Source organism: Pseudonaja textilis, chromosome 13 (genome assembly GCF_049901715.1).
Source record: "Pseudonaja textilis isolate UNSWEBS1 chromosome 13, rPseTex1.2, whole genome shotgun sequence".
In the NCBI taxonomy this organism is placed as follows: domain Eukaryota; kingdom Metazoa; phylum Chordata; class Lepidosauria; order Squamata; family Elapidae; genus Pseudonaja; species Pseudonaja textilis.
The window spans coordinates 17,650,547-17,675,055 of record NC_142002.1 but is presented as its reverse complement, the minus strand read 5'-3'; the positions used below and the strand labels follow the sequence as shown (position 1 = coordinate 17,675,055).

General features: G+C 43.3%; 1 protein-coding gene and 1 long non-coding RNA gene across 2 annotated transcripts; both read left to right on the top strand.

The window, feature by feature from the left end:
- Positions 1–4,709: 4,709 nt before the first annotated feature.
- CPLX3 (complexin 3) lies at positions 4,710–16,612 on the top strand. The gene is made up of 3 exons (XM_026709760.2): positions 4,710–5,301; positions 10,465–10,552; positions 14,960–16,612. Exons 1-3 carry the CDS (start codon positions 5,141–5,143, stop codon positions 15,182–15,184), a joined length of 474 nt encoding a protein of 157 aa, XP_026565545.1. The 5' UTR covers positions 4,710–5,140; the 3' UTR covers positions 15,185–16,612.
- A 570-nt stretch (positions 16,613–17,182) lies between these two features.
- On the top strand, positions 17,183–20,758 carry LOC148124737 (uncharacterized). Its single transcript, XR_015745128.1, has 2 exons — positions 17,183–17,448; positions 20,629–20,758. It is a non-coding gene; the product is annotated as an uncharacterized LOC148124737 (long non-coding RNA).
- The last annotated feature ends 3,751 nt before the right edge of the window (positions 20,759–24,509 follow it).

Genomic DNA, 24,509 nt, shown 5'->3' with positions numbered 1-24,509 from the left:
AGTACCTTAGGGACAACCGTAACCTGGATGACTGAGAAGCTCCATAGATGATTGAGAAGCTACTATTATATTATACTACTAAACTACTACTACTGTCTACTATTGACCTCGCCCCTGGAGGGTGCATAAGCGCACCAACGTGCCTGCCGTCCCTGTCCTATTGTTTCTTTTATATTTTTCTTATATGCATCCGTTTCATGTATTCATAACCATGTTTATACTTATACCTGTTCTCTAACAATTGCTTGACTAAACAAAATAAATAAAAATAAAAAAACTCCATAGAAAAACTCCAGGGTAGCAGCATGAGTTACATCCATCTGGGGGACTTATTTCTGGAATGTTCCTAGTCTAAAATCCCAAGCCATTTTTGGTAAGTCAAGGCAGGTGGCTCAGTGGCTTAGACGCTGAGCTTGTCGATCAGAAAGGTTGGCAGTTTGGCGGTTCGAATCCCCAGCGCCACGTAACAGAGTGAGCTCCCATTACGTGTCCCGGCTTCTGCCAACCTAAGCAGTTCGAAAGCATGTAAAAAATGCAAGTAGAAAAATAGGGACCTCTTTGGTGGGAAGGAAACAGTGTTCTGTGCACCTTCAGCATTTAGCCATGCCGGCCACATGACCACGGAGACATCTTTGGAGAGCTCTGGCTCTTCGGCTTTGGAACCGTCCATGAGTTCAGGAAGTTTCTTGGATGAGAAATGAAATATCTTCAAAGAAAAACCAGAAAGTCCAGTTGCTTCTTAAAAAAGGCACCTTTGGGACAAGGTGACAAATATAAACAATTACTGTGGGGTATATAAGGATGGCCTTAGAAGAGGCAACAAACCCAGACGTCAGCTACAACTCATAAGGGCAAAGCCCCATCTTTGTTTACGTGTGTTGCAATTGCACAATTGGAACTGCCATTTTGATTATTATTATTTTTAATTTCCTCTCTGCAGACCCCTCTCCCAAAATAAAATCTCCAATTCTGGGCACTAAATGTGAAGGATCTGCAGGGCCCTTGACGGCGTGTGAGAGAAGTGAAGAAGTATTAGCGCTGAACTGTGCTAAAATTCTTCCGAAGTCCTTATTTGGGTGCAATTCAGGCCGATTCAGCAAAAAGAGACATCCTGTTTGAAAAGAATCGCCATTTCTGAAGTACAACAGATTCTTACCGTTAATCCAAAAAGCGGTTTCCTGTTGTTACAAGTGCAAACCGCAACTGCTTTGTGAACTGGGTTGTGCTTCAGTCCTATAGATTTTTATCTCTCGGAGGTTCGTGAAACCCCCGAGATCATGAAAAAAACAACAATAACCCGGTTAGAAATGGATTCCTCCCCATCGCTCTTATCAAAAATATTGACTGGAAGGAAGCTAAAAGGACAAAAAAGTATGAAAGGTAAAGTCTATTAGGCACCAAAACACCCAAAGGCAGGGGAAGAAGCAACGGATGGAAACGGATCAAGAAACAACCTGAAACTAAGGAGGAAATTTCCTGACCGTGAGAACAATTAATTGGTGGAACAACTTCTCTCCAGAAGTTGTAGATGCTCCATCACTGGAGTTTTTTAAGAAGAGACTGGACATCCATTTGTCTGGAATGTTAGCAGGGGTTGGACTAGAAGACCTTCGAGGTCTCTTCCAGCTCTCTTGTTCCCTTCTTTTAAGATGTGATCCCTTTTACTTTTCTATTTTTCAACGTGGCTTGAATTTGGCCACGATTGGCTATCGTCCTCTCTGTATCAAAAGCCGCGTTCATAATTATTCACATGTGAACATAGGAGGGTGTTTTTGGTTCACAAGCGATGTCTGCTTATAGTACATTATTTTCTTACATTAGGAGCTTAGCTGCTGCTAATGGGCATTATCCATTCAAAGCAGAAGCTTTGTAGCTGAGCTATTCCTATGCTCTTTTCGTTTATTTTAAAGGTTTTCTCATTCCCTCCCCCAATTGTGTTCTCTAGGGAATCCATTTCCTGCCTTCCTTTTCCCTTCTTCTTATATCTTTCCTTCCTTCCTCCCTTCCTTCCCCTCATTCTCATATTCTTCCTTCCTCCCTCCCTCCCTCCCTGCCTGCCTCTCATTCCTTTCCTTCCTCCCTCCCTGCTTCTCATTCCCATTTCCTTCCTTCCTTCCTTCCTTCCTTCCTTCCTTCCTTCCTTCCTTCCTTCCTTCCTTCCTTCCTTCCTTCCTTCCTTTCTCATATCCTTTCTTCCTCCCTCCCTCCCTGCCTCTCATTCCCATTTCCTTCCTTCCTTCCTGCCTCCCTTCCTCTCATTCTTATCCTTCCTTCCTCCCTCCTGCCTCTCATTCCCATTTCCTTCCTTCCTTCCTTCCTTCCTTCCTTCCTTCCTTCCTTCCTTCCTCCCTTTCATTCTCATATCCTTTCTTCCTTCCTCCCTCCCTGCCTCTCATTCCCATTTCCTTCCTTCCTTCCTTCCTTCCTTCCTTCCTTCCTTCCTTCCTTCCTTCCTTCCTTCCTTCCTTCCTCCCTTCCTCCCTTCCTCCCTTTCATTCTCATATCCTTTCTTCCTCCCTCCCTGCCTCTCATTCCCATTTCCTTCCTTCCTTCCTCCCTTCCTTCCTCTCATTCTCATATTCTTCCTTCCTTCCTTCCTCCCTCTCATTCCTTTCCTTCCTCCCTCCCTCCCTGCTTCTCATTCCCATATCCTTCCTTCCTTCCTTCCTTCCTTCCTTCCTTCCTTCCTTCCTTCCTTCCTTCCTTCCTTCCTTCCTTCCTTCCTCCCTCTCATTCTCACATCCTTCCTTCCTCCCTTCCTGCCTCTCATTCTCATATCCTTCCTTCCTTCCTTCCCTCCTTCCTCCCCTTATGCCAGAACTTAAAACTCTTAATGTTCCAGCCATTATTACCAAGGTCTAAAATAGCCTTGCAATCACAAACTTGCTAATGCTATGGTGTTTGATTTTAATTGCTCTACAAGTCACTTTTGGGAGTGAAATTTCACTGAAAAGCAGGAGGGTAAATAAAGAACTAGATCGAGTGAGACTCGGTTTTGGTGGGTGGGTGTGTTTGCATCAGCTGTGCATCTGAAACTATCAACTACACTTTGCCCAACTAAGTTGTGCAACTGTGAGTTTAGTTTGTGGTCTTGGGCACACAGGCGGCTGTTACATATATCTTGGGTTGACAAAATCAAAAATGAGGAGCTGCTTGGGAAAGCCAAGGGAAATCATCAAAACCATAAAAAAAAAAATGAAAGTTAGAATATTTTGGGCATGTGATGCGACACCTGGAAAAATACAGCATCCTTCACTTAATCCTCCAGGGAAAGAGTGAAGGTAAATGAAGTAGCAGGCGGAGGAAGAACATCATGGCTTCAAAATCCAAGTTTGGACAAAACTCAACAGCCCTTTTTCATGCAGCTGTTGATAAAAATAGGATCGCCAATGTGATTGCCAATGTCCAATGATGGATATGGCACAAGAAGGCGAAGAAACACAGACAGATTCATAAACTTGGATGGAGTAAGCATGCAGTTCAAACGCAGGTGTAAAATGGAAGCTTATACCTCATGAAATCAGTCTTTTAAGGTGCCAGAAAACTCTTTATTGCAGGCTCTAAGAAATGTAATAACTCTAGAAGATAAATACATTCTTTAACATAAAGGACAAAAGAAAGGGAAACCACGCCAGTCCAAAGAGGTAAAAATCCACCTTTTTGACCTAGCTTTTGAGGAAAGCCAGTTGAAGTTCAGCCGCATGTGGCATGATCGAATGATAGCTTGGTTTCACAAGCGCTTAACTTCACTGCTTCCCACTTTTCTGTCCATCGCATCTGTATTTGCGTGCTTACAAGTGTCTTCTCTGTCTGGATGTCCTCCAGATGTGTGGGACAGAATCCCCCTAACTCTGAGCCAAGTGAATGAAAGACTTTGCCTGTGACATTTGACGGCTGGCCCCTTCGAAGCCAGCTTGAGCAAAGCTGGTGAAAAACACTGGGGAAACATACTTGGCTTCTTCCCAAAAACTTCAACCTTAGACTGTCTACTCTTGACTTCACCCAATGCCTAAGAGGTCTGTAAGGGGGCGTGCATAAGCATACCAGCGTGCCTATTGTCCCTGCCCTGTAATGTTCCCTTTTATTTCATGGATTTGTAATCATGTTTATACTTATATCTGTTATCTAATACATGCTTGACAAAATAAATAAATAAAATAAAGTAAAATAAATAAAGTAAAATAAAGTAAAATAAATAAATAAAGTAAAATAAAGTAAAATAAATAAAGTAAAATAAAGTAAAATAAGTAAAGCAAAATAAATAAAGTAAAATAAATAAATAAAATAAAATAAAATAAATAAACTCTTCCTCCCAATAGATGAATTCAGACGCTGCCACCCAGGGTAGCCGTTTCAGCAATAGATTTGCCTCTTTTTTAAAAAAAAGGTGAAGAATGTAAATTTGTATTGTTAAGCAAATTAAATATCCAGACAGCACGATGTTTACTTAGCACTAAGAATTGTATTTAATAAAAAAAAAATCAACTAAAATAAAGGTGAACCCCAATCGAAGCCACCTTCTTGCTAAAGGTTGGAAGGAAGCAGCGAAGAGGCTTCGGCAGGTCTCCTTTCTTGAAAGAAATAATAAAATAAATAAAAGTAAAAGAGGAAGGTGGGGCTGAGAAGCCCAAAAGGGAGGGATCAGGGGGCGGAGTAAAGTTGTCACGCTTGGAGAATCGGGGTTAGACCAACTTAAGAGGGTTGGGGCTCCGAAGGACGGCCCTCCGCGGAGGGAGGGGAGTCTCTCTCCTGGATCAGCCCCGTCGGCAACATCGGCTCCCCAACGCCCATAGACGGCAGTCGCTGTCCGAGCGCCGTGGTGCTGAAACAAGCGCTCCGAGCCCGCCAGGCTGCGACTTCCCACGGCGTGCGCGCTTCTTCGGAGCTGTCCGCAGACACCGGGTTCTGAAACTTCTTTCCTTTGGCCTTGGTCTACTCTTCCCCCTCCGGAGCCCCGTTGAGCCTCGATGGAAAACGACGAGGGGACGCTTCTTCCACAAGAGACGAGATGCTGATCTGAACCCAGCTTAAGAAGCCCAGCCCACTCCACGACCCACCTGAGCGTCTTCCCGCCATCTCCAGCGGGTGCTAACTCCACTCCTGTGTCTGCTGCCGCCACCGCTCTCCCTTCTGCCTAGCCATGGCTTTCATGGTGAAGACAATGGTTGGTGGCCAACTGAAGAATCTCACTGGTGGCTTAGGAGGAGAAGACAAAGGAGAAGGGGACAAATCTCCAGCGGAAGCCCAAGGAATGACGAAGGAAGAATATGAAGAGTATCAGAAGCAGCTGGTGGAAGAAAAGTAAGTGCATGGTATTGCATGAGAAAGTGTATAAATTTAATAAATACAAGAAGGGAGACCTCTTCTTCACTTCTTTTTTCGTCTCTGATTTTCAGCATGGGTTGTGATAAATACAATCCTTGTGACATGTCATCAGGCTAGACATATTTCTCCAATTTGCTGCTCTCCAGGTGTTCTGACTTACAGCGTTGTCATATGGCTGGCTGAGAATGATGACATCATAGCTCAGAACACCTGACTGGCCATCCTGATGTAATGGTTGCCATGTTATATCTCTGAGACAGAAATGGGGGCATCCTTAAAAAAAAACTTGATGACTTTAAGTTTCCCCATTATTTTATGCCCCAATATTTCCAGATACTTGTGGTGTAGTCTTCTTTCAGTTCAATTCATCTTCTTGCAATTCCAAAAGAATACAGTAAAACAGATTTTCATGACTGCAATGAAGAGTATAGTCTGTATTAACGATAGCCACATCATAAGCATCCATTGCTCAGAAATGAGGAATAATAATATCATCAATTAATATCAACTCCTCAAAACGATTCTTTGCTGCTGCTACCCTTCCCATGATGGAGGATGAAAACTGACTCCCAATACATCTCAAAGGGATAGTCTAGAAAAGTTTAGATGTTGGTTGATGAGTGCATGGTAGCATCAGCATTATTATTGGACGAGAGTCCACTTCATTAATTGAACTAGACATGTCTTGTCACTATTAGTCTTCTGAATGCCGCCTTCACAGGCCTATGCTTGAGTGTCTCTGTGGAAGATTAATACGAAGGAGCAAGAGGGCAAAACCCTTCACTCCTTTTTAATCAGAGTAATCAAATAAGATGTGATGACTTTGCTTTACTTAATATAGCTCCTTGTATAACAGCTCAGATTCAGACCTCTATCAGGTGGTTCAGGGCACATGGCATTTATTGTCCAAAGGAACATACCAGGAAAGGTACCAGGTACTCGGTCTGGATATGGATATGTGGCTAGTTGGCTCAAGTCTAACATGACTTATCGGTTCAGAGCGATGGAATCAGTGGGACGATGGGTCCATGCACAGAGACGGAAGATTTCGGATATTCTAGGCTGAACAAAACCACGAACTTGTTCCTCCAATCAGAAATTCTGATTCTGAGATCCATACCTTCCACACTAAATAAAACATGTAGGAATTCCAGGAGGGGAAAAAAAGAGAAGCTACTTGAAAGCTCAAAATCAGGAGGGTTTTAGATGGATTCCAACTAAACGTTGGAAGGGGCCGAGCTTACCATAAAAATAGAGCGAATTTGCGAGCTAAATTAAAAATAGCTCTCAGGAATATCTGCGCAGAAATAAATCCTTGGCTCTAAGCAGTTTTTATGCAAAGTTCGACCTTAAATCCTCTGCTTTCCAAATGCAAATATAGGAATCCAGGGCTGTAGAAGGCAGATTGCAGAAGCTGATGTTTCCTTTAAATGGAACTTAAACAGGATCCTGCACCTGTTTTCTGATATGCAGAGGAGGAAACACAAAAAAGGAAAACATTTGTTACAGAGAGCAGGGAACATCGGTAATGTATTTTCACAAACTCTCTAATCTTTTAATCCTCTTTTGCTTTCAAGAGATGGGATTGTTTTCTCAGGAAGAGGAAAAAAACCCCTCACTGTGGATTTATTTATATGCTGAATTATTTCTCATTTGTGGGGGGGAGAAGGAACACAAACATTATTTAAAGCCGCTTTTGTACATAATACATTGTTCTTCTTTGGAATTACTCACTGTCTGCACTCGGCTCTCAGAGCTTTATAATACCTTAACTATTCATCTTCACACCCCATCCTCTCCCGAGCTCCATCGTGAGTAAGCACCTCTGTCTGACTTCTATTATCTTTGCAGAAAGCACAGAGGAGCTAGTCTGTATCCAAAAGGTAGTCACTTAAGCTTAAAGGTAGATTAAAGATTTGGGATAGAGGTCCACCTGTTCTCTCTTGTGGCGAGAACTCCGGTTTCCAAAGAGTTTTGTCTTGAAACAATTCGATAACAAGTTTTTCAGATGAATATAAGAACATTGGAGGCACAGGGAACAAGCCCAGAAACATAAACACGATGGTTAGAAATGCCCCTTAATCTCAGCTTTTGAGCTAAAGAGCTAAGAGAACCCAAAACCCTATTTCTTATCTTTGACCTATAACAAGAATTTAATTTAATAGACCAGTTCCTGTTTTGCTTGACGGTACTTAATTTTCCTCTCTACGGAGTCTGTCAGGGCTGTCCTAACTCTCGCGCTTGTTTTAAGCTACGTCCCAGAATTACACAAGCGAAAGGTAAATCCATCTTTGTCCGATGCAGAAACTACAAAACTGCATTAACTTTGAAAGATGGTGTGACAGCTGGATCCAACAAGATTAGGAACAATCGGCCTGGGGCGAAAGAAATCCATCACAGTCACGAGTCTCACGTATGAGTGGCTCAGTGCATGGAGAAATCACATACGAACAGGAAAAAGAATCAGAATTAAACCTCCTTTCTATTATGTCATCAAGTAGAGCTTGTGTTTGGCACTTGGCTGAATTTCTTCGTAGCGGTTTTTTCTCAGTTTTTGCAAAAAGCGTCAGAGAGGGGGTATCCTTAAATCACTGCCTGTGAAGTGTCTAGTTTTAGCCGTGGCTGGGCAGACAGATGGCTCCCCTGCCTCCGCTTAAATACCCTTCAACGAAGATGGACCCAGGATTTCATTGGTCGGCCCTGCTGTCTAACAGCTTGTGTCATCTGCGGCTTTTGTTTAAATGTTCCCAGGAAGGAGAATTGATTGAGTCATAGGACTTGGACTGAGAATTAGTTAGTTATGCCACTGAAAGGAGATATGGAACCAATTAAGATTACTTTGATGTTGTGGCAGGAAGAGAATAGAGGAAATGAAAGCTCTTCTGTTTTTATACATCCCTGGAAGACTAGAGGCAGGATCTTCTGCAGATCCTGGATGGTTGGGTTCACTCAACATGCTAATTTTGGGTACCAAATGAAGCCATTTCTTGGATTTGTCTAATATTTGCCCAGTAAATCCATCACATCAGTTCAGTGTGTAAAGGCAGACACAAACGCACACTTAATCAAGGGCATTAGGTCGCATGACTACAACTGCTGGATTTTTCTCTTAAGTTGGGAATGTTGTGTGAACGAAGCCATTGGTTTCTTAACCCCTTGAATCAAAGCCAACCTAGTTGCAAGAGATTAAGGGAAGTTACAAGGATAATGACTAACGTTGGGTCATTGTATGATAGCAAAACAATAATAATGATCAGGAGTCTGGTAAACCTTTTTGACTAAGTTTATTTTAAAAATTCACTTACGGATTCGCTTCCTTTCTTCTTTGCATCTAGCTAGCCTCGCTTTTTCGTTCTTCATTGTTTCGTTCTACAAACTTGGGACTTTGTTCACCGTTTCTATGAAGGTTTGTCAGGGATGTGATCATCGTACCATGTACCATGCCTGGGGTGATGAATGAACCTCATGTGAGGTTAGGCTTTCTGGATTACATAATACAGAAACTGGGATTCCATCCTGGGCATAGATAAGAAGAAATAATCCTTACGACAATATCAATAGAGTGGAGAGGATGTAAAATGATCAAACAAGCCCTTTGACGAGCAAGATTGCATCCCACATAGGCACATGCATGCACACACAGACACTTATACGTAGGCAGCATGCAACACAACACCAGTTGTGTCAGATCAACAACAGTTGGATCTGAGTCGAGGACGAGGACAGGCAATTATTTCTCAGTAACTAAGCCAAGTTTTGTTGCTTAATTAATGTGACTTTGTCTCTGTCTTTTGATTAACTTCACGCTGGCCTGGATAACAGCCTCCTTTGGGAAATCTTCCTGTTCCCATGTAGTTATCCTCTGGCAATTTTGTCCTAGCTTGCCAAATGGAGCACATTTGCTAATAATAGGGCCAAGCTATTTGCGGGACTGCTTATCTGGCCATCGTTTTGGGAAGCCATGCCCCAGGTCTCCTCCATCAAGCAACGCCATCTTCTCGGAAACCGACATCCTGCCTCCTCTGTATCTGCCCTCCAGGAAGCAGGATGGCTCTGAACCTATTAGCCTTTCCTGAGGCTTTAAAAACCATATAACAGAACAGAAGCACAGAGTTAGAGGTCTTCTAGTCCAACCCCCGATCAAGCAGAAAACCTATACTATTTCAGACAAACAGCTGCCCATTTTCCAAAACCTCCAGTGATGGAGCATCTACCATTTCTGGTGGCAAGCTGTTCCAGTGGTTAATTATTCCAACTGTCGGGAAATTTCTCCGTAGTCCTTGGTTGCTTCTCTCCTTGGTTAGTTTCCATCCATTGTTTCTTGTCCAGCCTTCAGATGCTTTGGAGAATAAGTTGACCCCTTCTTCATTGTGGCAGCCCCTCAAATTCTGCAAGACTGCTATCATCCACTCCTAGTCCTTCTTTGAACTAAACTAGACATACCCAATCCCCGCAACTGTTCTTCATATATTTTAGCCTCCTAATAATCTCTGTTGCTCTTCTCCACACTCCACACTCTGTCTCAACGACTTTTTAAAATCGTGGTCCCCAAAACTTGATGCAACTATTCCAACTGCAGTCCTACTGTTCAGACTTGACTGTTCTTCCTGGCTTTGAGGCCAGGAACATAGGTGAGTTCCACTGGTTAATATGTTGAGGTTATTCTTCAGTTGAATCCTGTTGATGCATTTAGAATTGAGGTTCTGTGAAGCTTGTCTTGGGTTTCTACTTTACTTTATGCACCTCATACAACTAAATCAAATGCCATCTTCAGTCTACATTATAACTATAAAAATAAAACACAAACACACATCCTTCACATTCTATGCAATTGAATTAATATTGCACTACACAGTAGAATTCAGTATACTGTAGTTACTAACCCTGTAAACGCTGGGGATTGTACTTCAACAATATCTGGACAGCCATCAGCTTTCCTTACCAGGATATGGGATTATTGCCTTGCTATGAAAACATTGATTATAGTAGGAGAAGAGAAGGCCGAAGGGAGAGGGTGGAATTAAACGAGTCATCAGTTTAGAATTCTTACGTTGCCACAAACGATCCAAGTCTGTTTGGACAGATGAGCAGACCTATTCAGGGTTGAAATCAATTTCTTTCCCCCTGTGACTTTTGCAGGATGGAGCGTGATGCTGAGTTTGCCCAGAAGAAGGCTGAGCGTGCGACTCTGCGGACTCACTTCCGTGACAAATACAAACTGCCCAAGGTATGGAGTGAACCCTTCACAAATCTCAGTCCGGTTTCTTGAGGGAGCTTCTCTGCATTAGGGCTTGGGGATTTTAAGACTTATGGACTTCGGTGCCCAGAATTGGAAAGGAATTCTGGGAATTGAAGTCCACAAGTCTTAAAATTCCCAAGGCTGGGGACCCCTGCCCTAACATAACTGTACTATAGTCAAACTTCACACTCAAAATGAAGAAATTATGCTGTTTTATGCTACGGTAGAATAGGTTCCCAGCAGATATACGGACATGGTAATTCTCTCCCTGCTCTTTATCCTACTCCCTCCCTCCTCCTATCTTTTAATTAGAGATGAATATTTGGGGTTTTTATAGTTATTTATATTGTCCGTAGGTTTTTGTCTAGTTTTATATTTGTAATAGTGTCAGCTGCCCAGAGTTAGTTACCCTGTGGTAAGACGGAGTAAATTTAATAAATAAAATAAATAAATAACCAAAGGGGTTATGGAGAATCCAGGCCAGATCCTGCAGAGATCACCAATTAACCCCCATATTTTTTTTTTGTTTAAAGTTGAGGCCACTTTTTCAACCTTGGCCACTCTGTAAAGATGTGTGGACTTCAACTCCCAGAATTCCCCAGTCAGCCAGTCACCCTAAACGAATGGTTGTAAGTCAAAACCTGCTCGCATTGGGATTGATTCGAAGACACTGGATTCAATGTCATGATTTGAACTGAAGGATTAACTCCATCCGGTTGCTATTGAATCAGATTCGCAGTTCTCCTGTTTAGAAGTTTCTCACGACTACAATTCCCTCTCTTGGTTTCTTTCTTTTTTTAAAATTTAATTCTGCCCGGGCCCTTCCGTGGCATTGTTTGCTGCTTGGCTTTGAGCTGGATATAACATCGTTTTAATTTGTACCGTAGAACACAAGAAGAAAGTCGTATTGCATGGTTTTAATTTATATCACAATGCACCCAAAATGTCCTTCTGAGGTACTCTGCAAATATTGGAAATAAGGAAACAGAAATAAACACAACTTCCCTGTTCCCCAAAGTGAGTTGATGTGGGCGTCCTCTACCATCAGTTGAAGACAGAAAGAGGACAAGATCCTTACGCACTGCTCCGCCTTACGAAGACGTCAACCAGGGTAGATGCCACTTGCAATAGGAATACATTTGCCCCCCCTTTTTTTAGAAAGACAGCAGCAGAAATCTCTGCAAGGGGAGAGTTAAAACCAAAATGGTGGCTCCCCCAACAGCCATCAACACTCTGTCCCTTTGAAAAATGTGGGCCTTGGATATGGTCCAAAGGCCCCAAAGAGATAGACTTCTACTGCATAGAGATACTTAGCTAACCATCTTAGATACCCCTGAACCAATAGCATCTTTTCAATAGGGAGGGTTCTGCTTGGGAATCCTGGGGAAAAAATGATGTAGAGGACACTCAAGGAAGTGTTTCTCAAACTTGGCCACTGGAAGACCGTTGGACTTCAACTCCCAGAAGTCCCCAGTCATTTAAGGTCATAGAGTTGCCAAGTTTGAGAATCATCGTCTTGGGAATGTTCATGGAGATTCTCAGTCATCCTGGTCATAGTTCACTCAAAAAGTGCTTTTTTAAAAAAAAATTAAAAGGCAGCTGGGTTGTTTTTTGAGGAGGAGGGAAGATACAGATGTAAATACAGATTAACAGAGATGGAAGGGACCTTGTAGGTCATCTAGTCCAACTCCCTCCCCCCCGCCTAAGCAGGAGACCCTACACCATGTCTGACAGATGGCAGTCCAGTCTCTTCTTGAAAGCCTCCAGTGATGAAGCTCCCACAGCTTCTGAAGGCAACTTCTGTTCAACTGGTGGATTGTTCTCCCTGTCAGAAAATTCCTCCTTGTTTCTAGGTTGAATCTCTCTCCTTGTTCAGTTTCCATCCATCATTCCTTGTCTGGCCTTTGGGTGTCTTGGATAAGATGCTTCGCTTTTTATCCAAGAAGCTTCATCAGTTGAGATTGGATGGTGAGGAGATGGAAGGATAGACTATCCAGTCAGAACCGAAGCAAAATGGATCCTAGGAAATCCTTCTGGCTAAACTGAACTGGTGATTTATTCCAGTTGAAACCAATTGCATTTTGGGGGCTACTCAATGGGTTAGATGAAGATGATGTTGAGCGTAGTTCGGCCATCCAGAGTTTAGCCATGAACTGCCACATAGTCAATTGCCTCCACTGGAATTCTTTCCTTTTGAATCTAAAATCCAATATTCTACTCATTTACTGATATATTTTTTGAAGAACAGACATAATTAGGACAATCCAATTATGTTCATAATTCCGCTTCTAACTGGCTCATGTTCAAATCAATGGAGCTTATGATGAACGCAGTTGGTTTCCACTCTATTTGTTTTGCTAACCGTATTTATTGGGGTTTTTGCCCCAGGCTGAAATCTGACAAAATAGCCTATTTTTATACCTGGCATTTAGTCATTCGTCTGTAATCCTATACCTGACATTTGCAAGAGTCTCTTACATCAGGGAGAATATGGTATGTTTTTAATATGTTGGTTGGGTCCTTGTTCCAAAGTGGCAGTGAAGCTCGATTAGATCATGGAACTGGCTCATCGCCAAATTTGCACAGGGCCCCAAGCCAGAGAGAAGATTAAGCCTAATCAATTTGCCTGTTTGTATGAATGCTGCCACGAGAACTTTTAGCTGACCTGGTTAACACGACAATGTGAATGCAGCTAACAGGATGATCAATAGACCTTCCAGATTCCAAAAATCAGAATAATCTAACTATGAAGATACTGGGTTGAAATGGTAGATATAGGATCTTCTTAGGCAGGGGGTTGGACTAGTTGACCTCCAAGGTCCCTTACAATTCTGATATTCCCTGTTCTGTGTTCTAAATTTGATTCTGACCCTCATGTTCCTCCTTCAAGGTGCTCTCAAATTTATTTGTTAGTAGAGGTAAAGTTACTCTCAAGTTAAGGTTAATTCTTGGGGGAATTCACAGATTCCTACATGTATTTTTCTTGACAAGCCTAGCGAAGTAGTTACTGTCATTACTGAAGTTTTGTGGAAGGAGAGGAAATTTCTTATCCAACCCATTGTCCAAGAATTCCCTGCTGGTCTCATCCAAATCCAACCAAGGCCAAACCTGCTTAGCTTTGGACTCCAAACCTACTCAGAAATCTACAGGTTGCCTTCAGCGTACAACTGTTTGTTTAGGGGCCAAAGTTATGACAGGTGACTTAAAACTGGTCCTTGCACTTACAACCGTCGCAACACCTCTGTGGTCATGTGATGAAAAATTGGGCGGCCCATATGTATGATGGTTGCCTCCTCCTGGGAACTTAGGATTGTCCCTTGCAACCCTTCCCAGCCAGCTGCTGACCATCAACGTCAATGCAGGAAGCTGGGTTTGCTTCATGATTCACTCAATGACTGCAGAGATTCATGCGGCAGAAAAGGTTGTAAAATTAGGCATGGCTCATGCAATGACTGTGTTGCTCAATGGGAGATGTTTTGGTCTCAGTTACGGTCGTAAGCCGAGGTCTACCAGAAGTGCCTCTTCCTGAGACTTACCGCCATCGATGAAATTTTCTCCACCTTGAGTCGGAAGCAATAGCAGTAGCACTAGATTTATATACCGCTTCACAGTGCTTTTACAGCCCTCTCTAAGCGGTTTACAGAGTCAGCCTCTTGCCCCCCAACAATCTTGGTCCTCATTTTATCGGCTTCGGAAAGATGGAAGGCTGAGTCCACCTTGAGCCAGTCAGGATCGAACTGCTGACAGTGAGAAGAGTTAGCCTGCAATGCTGCATTCTAACCACTGGGAGGGAAGGAAGGAAGGAAGGGAGGGAGGGAGGGAGGGAGGAAGGAGGAGGAAGGAAGGAAGGAAGGAAGGAGATAGAGATAGGGAAGGAAGGAAAGGAAGGAAGGAAGGAAGGAAGGGAGACAGAAAGGGGAAGGAAGGAAGGAGATAGAGAGAAAGGGGAAGGAAGGGTGGGAGGGAGGAAGGAAGGAAGGGAAACAGAAAAGGGAAGGAAAAAAGGAGATAGAGAGAAAGGGGAAGGGGGAGGGAGACAGAAAGGTGAAGGAAGGAAGGAAGGAAGGGAGGGAGGGAGGGAGGGAGGGAGGGGAAGGAAGGAAGGAAGGAAGGAAGGAAGGAAGGAAGGAAGGAAGGAAGGAAGGAAGGAAGGAAGGGCACTATCAATTGCACTTAGACTTACATGCCACTTCATGGTGCTTTCCGGCCCTCTCTATGGCACCCAACAATCTGGGTCCTCATTTTACTGACTTTGAAAGGATGGAAGGCTGAGTCAAGCTTGAGCCTGGTGAGATTCAAACTGCCAAATTGCAGGCAGTCCACAGAAGGAGCCTGCAGTACCTCCCTCTGACCACTGCGCCACCGCAGCTCATCAATTAACCCTCTTTTCTCTAGAACGAAATGGACGACAACCAGATCCAACTCGCCGGGGGTGACGTGGAGCTGCCTAAGGAGCTGGCCAAGATGATAGAGCAAGACAACGAGGAAGAAGAGGAGAAGGACTCTGTTATCGGACAGCTGACCAACATCCAGAACCTAGACCTAGATTCCTTGAAGGACAAAGCCCAAGCCACCATAGATGACCTGAAGCAGTCGGCTGAGAAATGCACCGTCATGTGACTCCGTGCTGCCTCTTGATCCCAGTCGGTCAACTTGGGATCCGTGTGAGTGGGGTGGGGTGGTCTGTGAGGGGGCAAGGCTGACCCTAGTTGATGAGAAAAGACCCAACAGACCGCCCAATGAGTTTGTCTTCCTTGCGTGCGCGCGTGTGTGTGAGCTGAGTATTTTCTTTGCGGCCCAAGTCCTCTCCCTTGTAACGTATCTTCCTCCTTCCACCCTTCTTCAGTGAACATGAGGTGTGTGTACCTGTCTCAGGTTAGAACCATCAGTTGTCTGACCCTCTCCCCCTTCCCTTACCATGGTCCACCTTGAAGTGCTACCTCTTTTCGACCTTCTCCCTTTGCTCATACATCTAGACAGTCTATCTTCCATCAACCTTTTGATAGGGAAGGATAAGAGCCATTTACTCTCCTGGGAGTTGTCCTGGCTGTGTACTGAAACGAATGTGCACCACACACGCACAAACACACACACACACACACCTCTTGACAGAAACACAATTTGAAGAGGGCACCTCTTGTAGAAAGAGGCTGAAGAAGCAAAGGAATCCTTGACAAGGGAGGGTCCGAGTCTTGTAAATTAGGTGGCTTGCCCACTAATACGTCTTCCAGTCCTGGCTGTGTACTGAAATGAATGTACACACACACACACACACACACACACACACACACCTCTTGACAGAAACACAATTTGAAGAGGGCACCTCTTGTAGAAAGAGGCTGAAGAAGCAAAGGAATCCTTGACAAGGGAGGGTCCGAGTCTTGTAAATTAGGTGGCGTGCCCACTAATACGTCTTCCAGTCCTGGCTGTGTACTGAAATGAATGTGCACCACACACACACACACACACACCCCTACACACCACCCCTCTTTATCAAAACACAATTGGAAGAGGGCAACCGAAGAAGCAAAGGAATCCTTGCCAAGGGAGGTTCCGAGTCTTGTAAATTAGGTGGCGTGCCCATTTGTACGTCTTCCAGTTCAAGGCTTGGGGTGAGGCAAGAGACAAATCCCACCCCCCCACTCCTCCACTGTAGATCCCTACTGTGAGTCAGAACTTCCAGAACCTCCAAAAGCCCAGCTCCGTGGTCCCCCATTTTCCAGGTGGAGAAAACACAGCTTGGGCCTCTCATTCTACCCCTGAAGCCATACAAGGATGAAAGTTTCTTTGGTTGGTGCTTAATCAACCGTAATCCCGTAGGCGTTTTTGTGCTCTGTCTCAGTGTCTAACAATACATCCTGGGACCTCTCACTGTCATGTTTTCAACAACTAGCGGGAAGGGTATAATTACCTGTGTAACAAACGTGGCAATCTTTATGTTGTAACGTGACTATGCAGTATTCTTTGACCCTCGACCTTCAATGCTTCCCTTCTCTTTTTTCCATGGTACTGTTCGATTTGGTGGAATAAATACCAAGCTTCTATGCATTCCCTTGTCCTGGTGTTCCCTTGCAGAAAAGACGTTGCGTTATCTGGAGTCTAAACACGGGCTGTTTCTTCTCTTAAGGGCTAAGACAACGGCACCATCAGGGTATATTAACGAAGAGTTTTACACACACACAAAGACACAAATAAAGAGGCTTAGCGATCTTGGGGAATCGCAAAATTGAGCACAGGCCCTACATCACAATTGTGCAATTTCTAAACTATGAACCCCAAAGGTCTTGGAGTCCTAGCGGACAATCATTTAACGATGAGCCAGCAGTGTGCGGCACTGGCCAAAAAAGCCAATGCAATCCTAAATCGCATCAACAGAGGGATACAATCAAGATCAAGGAAGGTACTAATACCCACTCTATAAAGCCTTAGTAAGACCACAGCTAGAGTCCTGCATCCAGATGTTGAGACTCTAGAAAGAGTGCAGAGAAGAGCAACCAGGATGATTTAGGGGACTGGAGGTTAAAACATACAATGAATGGTTGTAGGAACTGGGCCTGGCTAGTCTAGGGAAGAGAAGGACCAGGGGAGACATGATAGCAGACTTCCAATATTTGAGGGGCTGCCACAGAGAGGAGGAAGGGGTCAAGCTATTTTCCAAAGCACCGGAAGGCCAGACAAGCAACAATGGATGGAAACTGATCAAGGAGAGATTCAACTTAGAAATAAGGAGAAATTTTCTGACAGCAAGAACAATCAACCAATGGACCAGCTTTCCTTCAGAGGTTGTGACTTCTTCATCACTGGAGGCTTTCAACAACAGACTGAGCAACCATTTGAACGGGAGGTTGGACTAGACGATCTACAAGATCTTAAATTAGTAACAGGTGAGTTGACAGTTGACGTTTCCTTTCAGGTATATTCTTTCAGAAATATTCCCGGAGAAAGGAGGCAAGTAACTTTACCTTTGATAGCCTTTGCAAGTTCTAACGATCTTCCTGTCCATTAGTTACATCAGGAGCGGTACTTTCCAATGGTATAAACGCCTCAATAGCTGGGCACTGCAGTTTATTCCTCGCTACTCTTTGATGAAATTACGGTGGAAAATCTTCCCATCTGTGCCCGTGTCATCAAGCGTCGGGAGAGGGACAACTCATAAAACATTCCTATGCCTGTTTTAGTAGTTGCCACTAAAAAGAAAAGTTGGGAGAAGGAAAGAAATTTGGAAGAGCAGTACAGCAGTTTGAACTACGTTCCAACTCTTTATCTTTAAAAGACTGTAACTGAAATACCAGAGTTTTTGCCTGCGAATATATTGAATTGGAGAACGTGAATGATGACACCCAGCCTGTGAATGTGCACAATTGGAGAATGTGATTTATGACACAGCCAGGGGGAGGGAGGGGGAAACAGGGTCGCAGGGGACTGTAAATGACGTAGGCCAGAGTTGGCTTCCTACAGGGCAGTGCCAGTAGGTCGCCTCGAATGAATCCTTTGAAGTTTTTTGAAGTTTGGCTCGAGAATCATGGTTTAATTAGGGAATCCTGACAGAGAGCACAACTAGACTCACAGGTGTAGAGTTCAGACAAGCCACTTTATTGCTTTCTGCCTATAATACAAGAATCTCCCCTGATGTACAGCTTTTGACTAGCGAAGACCAGCTAAGGGTCAAAGACATTCAAGGTTGGGTCAGACTTTGCCTCCTGTGTTTATGGAAGGAGTCCAGACTAATTCCCTACTTGACCCCTTCTCCCAACTGGGATGGTTTGCTCTCCAACGTCAAGTTATTGGTTATATACCCCTTGCAGTAAAGAACGTGGCTTGCCCCTGAAAATCCTAGCTGAGCCTAATGGGAGATATGGTAAAAAGTTTTGAGATGTAGACTTTGACTCTACAGTGTGTCTGTCAGGATTCCTGCAGTTGCCCTAATTAAATCATGAGCCTCGACCCAAGCTTCAAAAACTTCAAAGGATTCATTAGGAGCGAACATGTTGGCATGACCTGTATGAAGCCGATTCTGAAGCACATAATTTATTATCTCCTATGACCCTGTTTTGCCCCCCCCCCACTCCTCTGGGCGTATCATAATTAATATTCTCCAACGAAACACGTTCATAGCTGAGAGTCATCAATCACATTCTCCAATGAGGGATTTCCCCCGGGGAGAAACACAGGTAGCTTAGTTACAATCTTTGCAAGATAAGAATGGAATGCACTTTTGGTTTTAAACTGCTCCTTCAAATTTCTTTCCCCTCCCTCTGTTCATTGCAACTCCAAAACAGGCATAGAAATGTTTGATGAGTGGTTTCTGGCTCTTCTTCGGCGCTAATGAGTTGGTTGCCAACAGAAGTTCATTTCACAGTCCTCTGAGAATGCCTTCCTTGCTTGGCACACTAAACACAGAACGAAAAATCCAGATGATGTCCTGAAAGCGACGATTAAGTCAACGGAAGGTTTCTAAAACAGCTGCAAGCCTTCCCAAGCAAGAGATGATTAACAATCCAGAGGGGAAAAGATGAAAGCAGAGTAGGGGGGAAAAAAAATATGATGTGAAATCAAGTCTATATATCGGCTTCTTATAGAGAGTCAGCTTGTTTGGGGTGTTTAAGGCGCCAAGCTAAAACTGGGAGACTGTGAGTCCTAGTCCTGCTTTAAGGCACTGAGCCAGCTGGATGACCTTGGGCCAGTCACCCTCCTTCAGCCCTAGGAAGGAGGCCAAAAAAAACCCCAAAACACTCGCAGAATCAAACACAATTGAACAGCAGGGGAAAAAAAATCAGCTTACAGTCTCAGATGCATATCAAAGTTAGCAGATTCCCCATCTATCAAGGGATCTCTGTGTTTTACAAAGGATGAAAATAGTCTAAACATTAGCAGCTGGTTTTGATATTCCCAACGATGGGTGGTGGGGAATCTATTTTATTTCCTTCTGCTTTTCCTAGCAAGGACTGGGAAAAAAAAAATCCTTGACCCAACCCAGCCCCCCTATAGATTCCGTTTGCAAGGAGGTAAATCTTGTAATACGTTATATAAGATTAATCTGGACTCAACAGGGTTTTTTTTAATTTTTTTTTTTTAAAAAAGCAACCGTATGTCTTATTTCCAGCCCTCTCTCAACGCTTTAATCTTGCTCGAGGAAATATTTTTGGAAACTCCAAGATTGCACAGATTCTCTTGTAAGCCTGGAGTTGACCTAATAAAAGACAAATCTGGGGATTTTTTTTTTTTGTTTTAAATTTGTGTGTGTGTCTTTGTCATGATCAACACAGCTGCCTTCTTGGCTTTGCATTTTGTACAAGCCGTGCAGAAGACCTGAGGGATCTTGCAAATTGCCAGCTGCTCTAAAAATAAAGGTGATACCACTTCCTGATATGAATCACTCCCAGAACTAGCGACGGAACAAACTTGATCTTTTATTTTTCATGATCTTTTTTTTTCTTCTTTTCCTTCCCCGCACCGGGCCAGATAAACGAACTCTGAGCCTCTTTTTAACATCATTCCTTCCTCCCACGAAATTGTTTTGATACCTCCATCAGCCTCACGAAAAGAATTGCGGCTCAAATGCAAATCTTACAGCAAAGGATCTGGGAATTGGGAATTAGCTACGATATATATGAAAGGGACAAGTCATTTTTTTATTTTTGTTGTACAAAAATAAGTGTGGCACCTGATGATTGACTCTTGACGAATGTATCTTTTCTTTGATGGACACTGAGAGCACTTGCACCAAAGACAAATTCCTCGTGTGTCCAATCACACTCGGCCAATAAAGAATTATTCTATTTTTTATTTTTTGGAAGCAATTGATACTAGTCTCCTTTTGGAATCTTAATTGAGCTTTACTTAATTGAGCTCTACTTTTGCAGAAGTCTGCCCCATAACTCTGCATGTCGGGTCTGTCAAAACAAGCTGGCAAAGAGTTTTTAAATGAATTGTTTTGGAGTTTTGTTTTGTTTTTTTCCAACCGAGGGAGAATTTTTTTTTTTTTTTTAAAAAAGGTAGCTAAAAATACTCCAGGCAGCCTCTTCTAGTCCTGACATACATTTTTTATTGGTCTGTTTTTTAAGATCATTCTCAAGTGACATCTGCAGAGTGAAAAAGCATCTCCTTGCAACGTTTGATGAGTGATAGAGAGGTCTTTCAAGGGAATGGCGAATCGGAAGGAATTCAAAGAAGTAACAGACATTTTCCAAAACTGGATTATGCCCAGGAAAAGGTTACCTGCTTTGATACCTGGTGGCTAGGTTTGGGTGACACGAATAACCCAATCGTCTACGGCACCGTTTGTTTTTTTTAAATATTATATGTTGCTTAAATTAATCACCCTGTTGGAAGAAATATCCTTCTGGGTTCAGTGTTCTAAGTGGGGGGAAAGACACTGGAAACATGGAGGCTGTTTGGAAAGGTGGTTTAATGGTGGACAGGACCACATGCCTTGCAGCTCCAAAGTGAAAAGGATGATCACATGCTTCAAGATGTTGTGTGAAGGAAAAGAAGGGCCAAGATGCTGAGAGACCCTTAGTTATATACCCTCTGTTGGGTCCCACTGTAGCGTTTCCTGTTCTTGTGTAAGAAACGTATATCCCATTGGCTGTCAGGCTCCCAGTGGTGGGGGTCTTAGCTAACTTTGTAGGCTTTGTCTGGACCGCATGGCTTCACCTGAGTGCTGGCTGATGCAATCTTCCCAGGACAGGTGGTGAGATGAGCAGAGGCCTTTGTTATGTAGAATACTTTGGCCCAGCCCTTAATGACCCGCCCATTAACAAAGGTGTGCGTGGAGGTTGAGTTTCTGCCTCTCTTGAGTTTCTACTTCTCTTTTTAGGGAAAATATTCTGCCTTTTTAATACTTCCTAGGATATTTCATTTTCCTAGGAGAGGAGTGGGTGCTAACTTCCAAAAATACCATCTACCGTTTATCTCAGAAACACAAAGAGATTATTAACTCCTCGTAAGCAGCGCACACAGCTTGGTTAACAGGAAAAGGCTCAAGTAAACATTCCCTTAGTGGTTGCCATTAAATTAACAGTGTTAAGAAGGGTGCATAATATACCCATTCTACTATTTGGCCCAGTTCAGCGTTTTCCTATGAGTTGCACCAATGTTAAGCAAAGGGCACCCTTTACAAACATTTTACCAGTGTTTATACCAAACAGTGAGAACAATCAACCAGTGGAACTACGAAGTTGTGAATTCTCCAGCACTGGAAGTTTTTAAGAAGAGATTGGACAACCATTTGTTTGAAATGGTATATTTTTCCTGCCTAGGCAGGGGGTTGGACTAGAAGATCTTCAAGGTCCCTTCCAACTCTGTGATTCTGTTATGGTAGAGGGAAAGATAGCATGTTGACTTGTGGAGAAGTTGCCCCAAGACAAATTCCTTGTGTGCCCAATTACACTTGGCCAATAAATAATTCTATTCTATTCTATTCTATTCTATTCTATTCTATTCTATTCTATTCTATTCTATTCTATTCTATTCTATTCTATTCTAAATTCTAAATTCTATTCTATTCTATTCTATTCTATTCTATTCTATTCTAAATTCTATTCTATTCTAAATTCTATTCTACCCTACTCTACTCTACTCTATTCTATTGACGTCAGAACTTTGATCACTAAACGAACTGTATATGTTGTATTACATGTTTAGATATATGTTGTATTATAAATGATATACAATATATTTTTCCTACATCAGCCAGAATTTGTCCAGACTATGTATAGTCATTACTTAAACAATCGGGTTGGTTTTTAGTGCCGTAGGATTTATAGCGTTTTTAACCGAGAGCTGGCCGGAATCATGCTTGTTCTGGTATGGGGTGGCCATATAAATTTAAACCAAACAAATAATGAAAATGTTTTCAGCCCAGTCTGAGGATGACCAACTTCTCCCTCTATAGAACGATTGGGGTATTTAATTGGGCAATCAATGCATTGTGAATTTCTGCAACGAAGTCTCTATTGTACGAAAGAACATCAAACACAAAACCCCCGTTAATAACAGGATCTACACAAAGACCAGAAGGCCAGGAAAAATTTTTTTTTTAATGAGCTCTAATAAAGTTTTGGCTTTTTTTTAAAAAAAAAATATAAATAAAACTGTCATTTCCTCCTCTCCCCCTTTCTTCATTTCCTTTCTTTGGCGTCCAACCGTTTCTTTAAAGACCAGATGCTTTTTTTATTCACAAAACAGTACTCCTAATAGCTTGAATGAAACCAACGCCGTTCATTAGTGGCCATTCTTGACGGAGGGAGGAAAAAAATAAATAAAGTGAGTTGAACCAGCTGTTTGGCACGGGAGGCGAGGAGCCTGGCCGAGGACAGCAGGTGCCCAAAATGGACTTGGACATTGAATTATGAAAGGACTCAAAATCCTTGCTCTCAACACGTTGGGGACTTGAGCCTCCCTGGTGCGTGAGAGTCCTAAATTTGGTGGGTTTCTAATTCTTCTTCCTGCTTTTTTTCCCTCCTGGATGGTGATTCCCGTGGGGTCCTCCCCCCCTCTGCTCCAAGTTCTTGAGGCTCTTCTCTTCCCAAACATCTCCCCCCCACCATTTCTGTTCGCTCCCCCTCAACCCTTCGGACAACTTGGATGCGGAGACCATGTGCGAGGCTGGCTTGGTTTATTTTAGGATCGCACATGACCTCTGGTTGTAAGAAAAGGAAGGCGGTGCGCGCGTCGGTCTGGAAAAGGAACCTGCCCCACGGAGGCTTCCGAGATAACAATAGATAATCAGAGTTGGAAGGGACCTTGTAGGTCATCTAGTCTAACCTCCCCAACTAAGCAGGGGATTCTGCACCATTTCACAGATTAACAGAGTTGGAACAGGGCCTGGTAATAGAGGTGGGATTCAGCCGGTTCTGACCAGTTCTGGAGAACCAATAGTGGAAATTTGGAGTAGTTTGGAGAACCGGCCAATGCCACCTCTGACTGGCCCCACCAACCCCATCTCTTCTCTGCCTCCCATTGAGTCCCAGATGATCGGATGGGTCTCTTTTGGTTGCCTTGCACAGGAGAAGGGAGCTGGAAAGCAGGTTACTGGGGTGGGGTGGGAAGGGGGATTTTGCAGTATCCTTCACCTTGGTAGCCACATCCACAGAACCGGTAGTAAAAAAAAAATTGAATCCCACCACTGCCTTGTAAGTCATCAAGTCCAACCCCCCACCCTCCGGCCAAGCGGGAGACCCCTACACCATTTCTGACAGATGGCAGTCCAATCTCAGATAACAGATAATCAGAATTGGAAGGGACCTTGTAGGTCATCTAGTCCAACCCCCCCCCTGCCCAAGCGGGAGACCCTACACCATTGCTGACGGATGGGAGACCAATCTCTTCGCCCAAAACTTTTAACCGTTTCTCAGGTCAAGAATCTGAGAAAATCCACCCATTTTTCTCCTCCTTCATCCGCTGCTTCGTGCAAGTTTTTCAAATCCCTGATGGCAAGAAGCGGAGCCGCAAATGTTAAGAGACCCAGATGTCCCTTTCCGAACAACAGGAGAAGCTGTTCTTTTCCCGTAACGTTCAGATAATCAAGGAGGGTGACAGCTAAATGGCCTCTGAAAAGTTCAGCTCCGATTGTAACTGGAGAAGGAAACGTGGCAGGAAAGGATTCCGTTTCCGCCCCTTGTCCCAAAACAGAAAGACTTAATTTCACCTTGTCCGTTTCATTATCCTTGGCTTCAGTTATGGAATGGGAACAAACACACATTATAATTCCAAGAGATTACGTATGATAGAGAAAGAGAGAGAGAATTAGAAAAAGACAAAGTGAAGAGAGAGAGAGAAAGAGGGAAAGAGAAAGAAAGAATTAGAAAAAGAGACAGAGAAAGAGAAATAGAAAAAGAGAGATAGACAGAGAAAAAGAGAAAGACTGATTCATCATTTTGTAAGAAAAGGAAGGCGATTACGAGATGATAGAGATTACGTATGATAGAGAAAGAGAGAGAGA

Excerpts from the sequence above, each read along its gene's own strand:
- CPLX3 (XM_026709760.2), top strand. The coding sequence starts at position 5,141 with ATGGCTTTCATGGTGAAGACAATGGTTGGTGGCCAACTGAAGAATCTC. Across the intron at positions 5,302-10,464 it reads AAGCAGCTGGTGGAAGAAAA|GATGGAGCGTGATGCTGAGT; the intron begins GTAAGTGCATGG and ends TGACTTTTGCAG. Across the intron at positions 10,553-14,959 it reads ACAAATACAAACTGCCCAAG|AACGAAATGGACGACAACCA; the intron begins GTATGGAGTGAA and ends TCTTTTCTCTAG.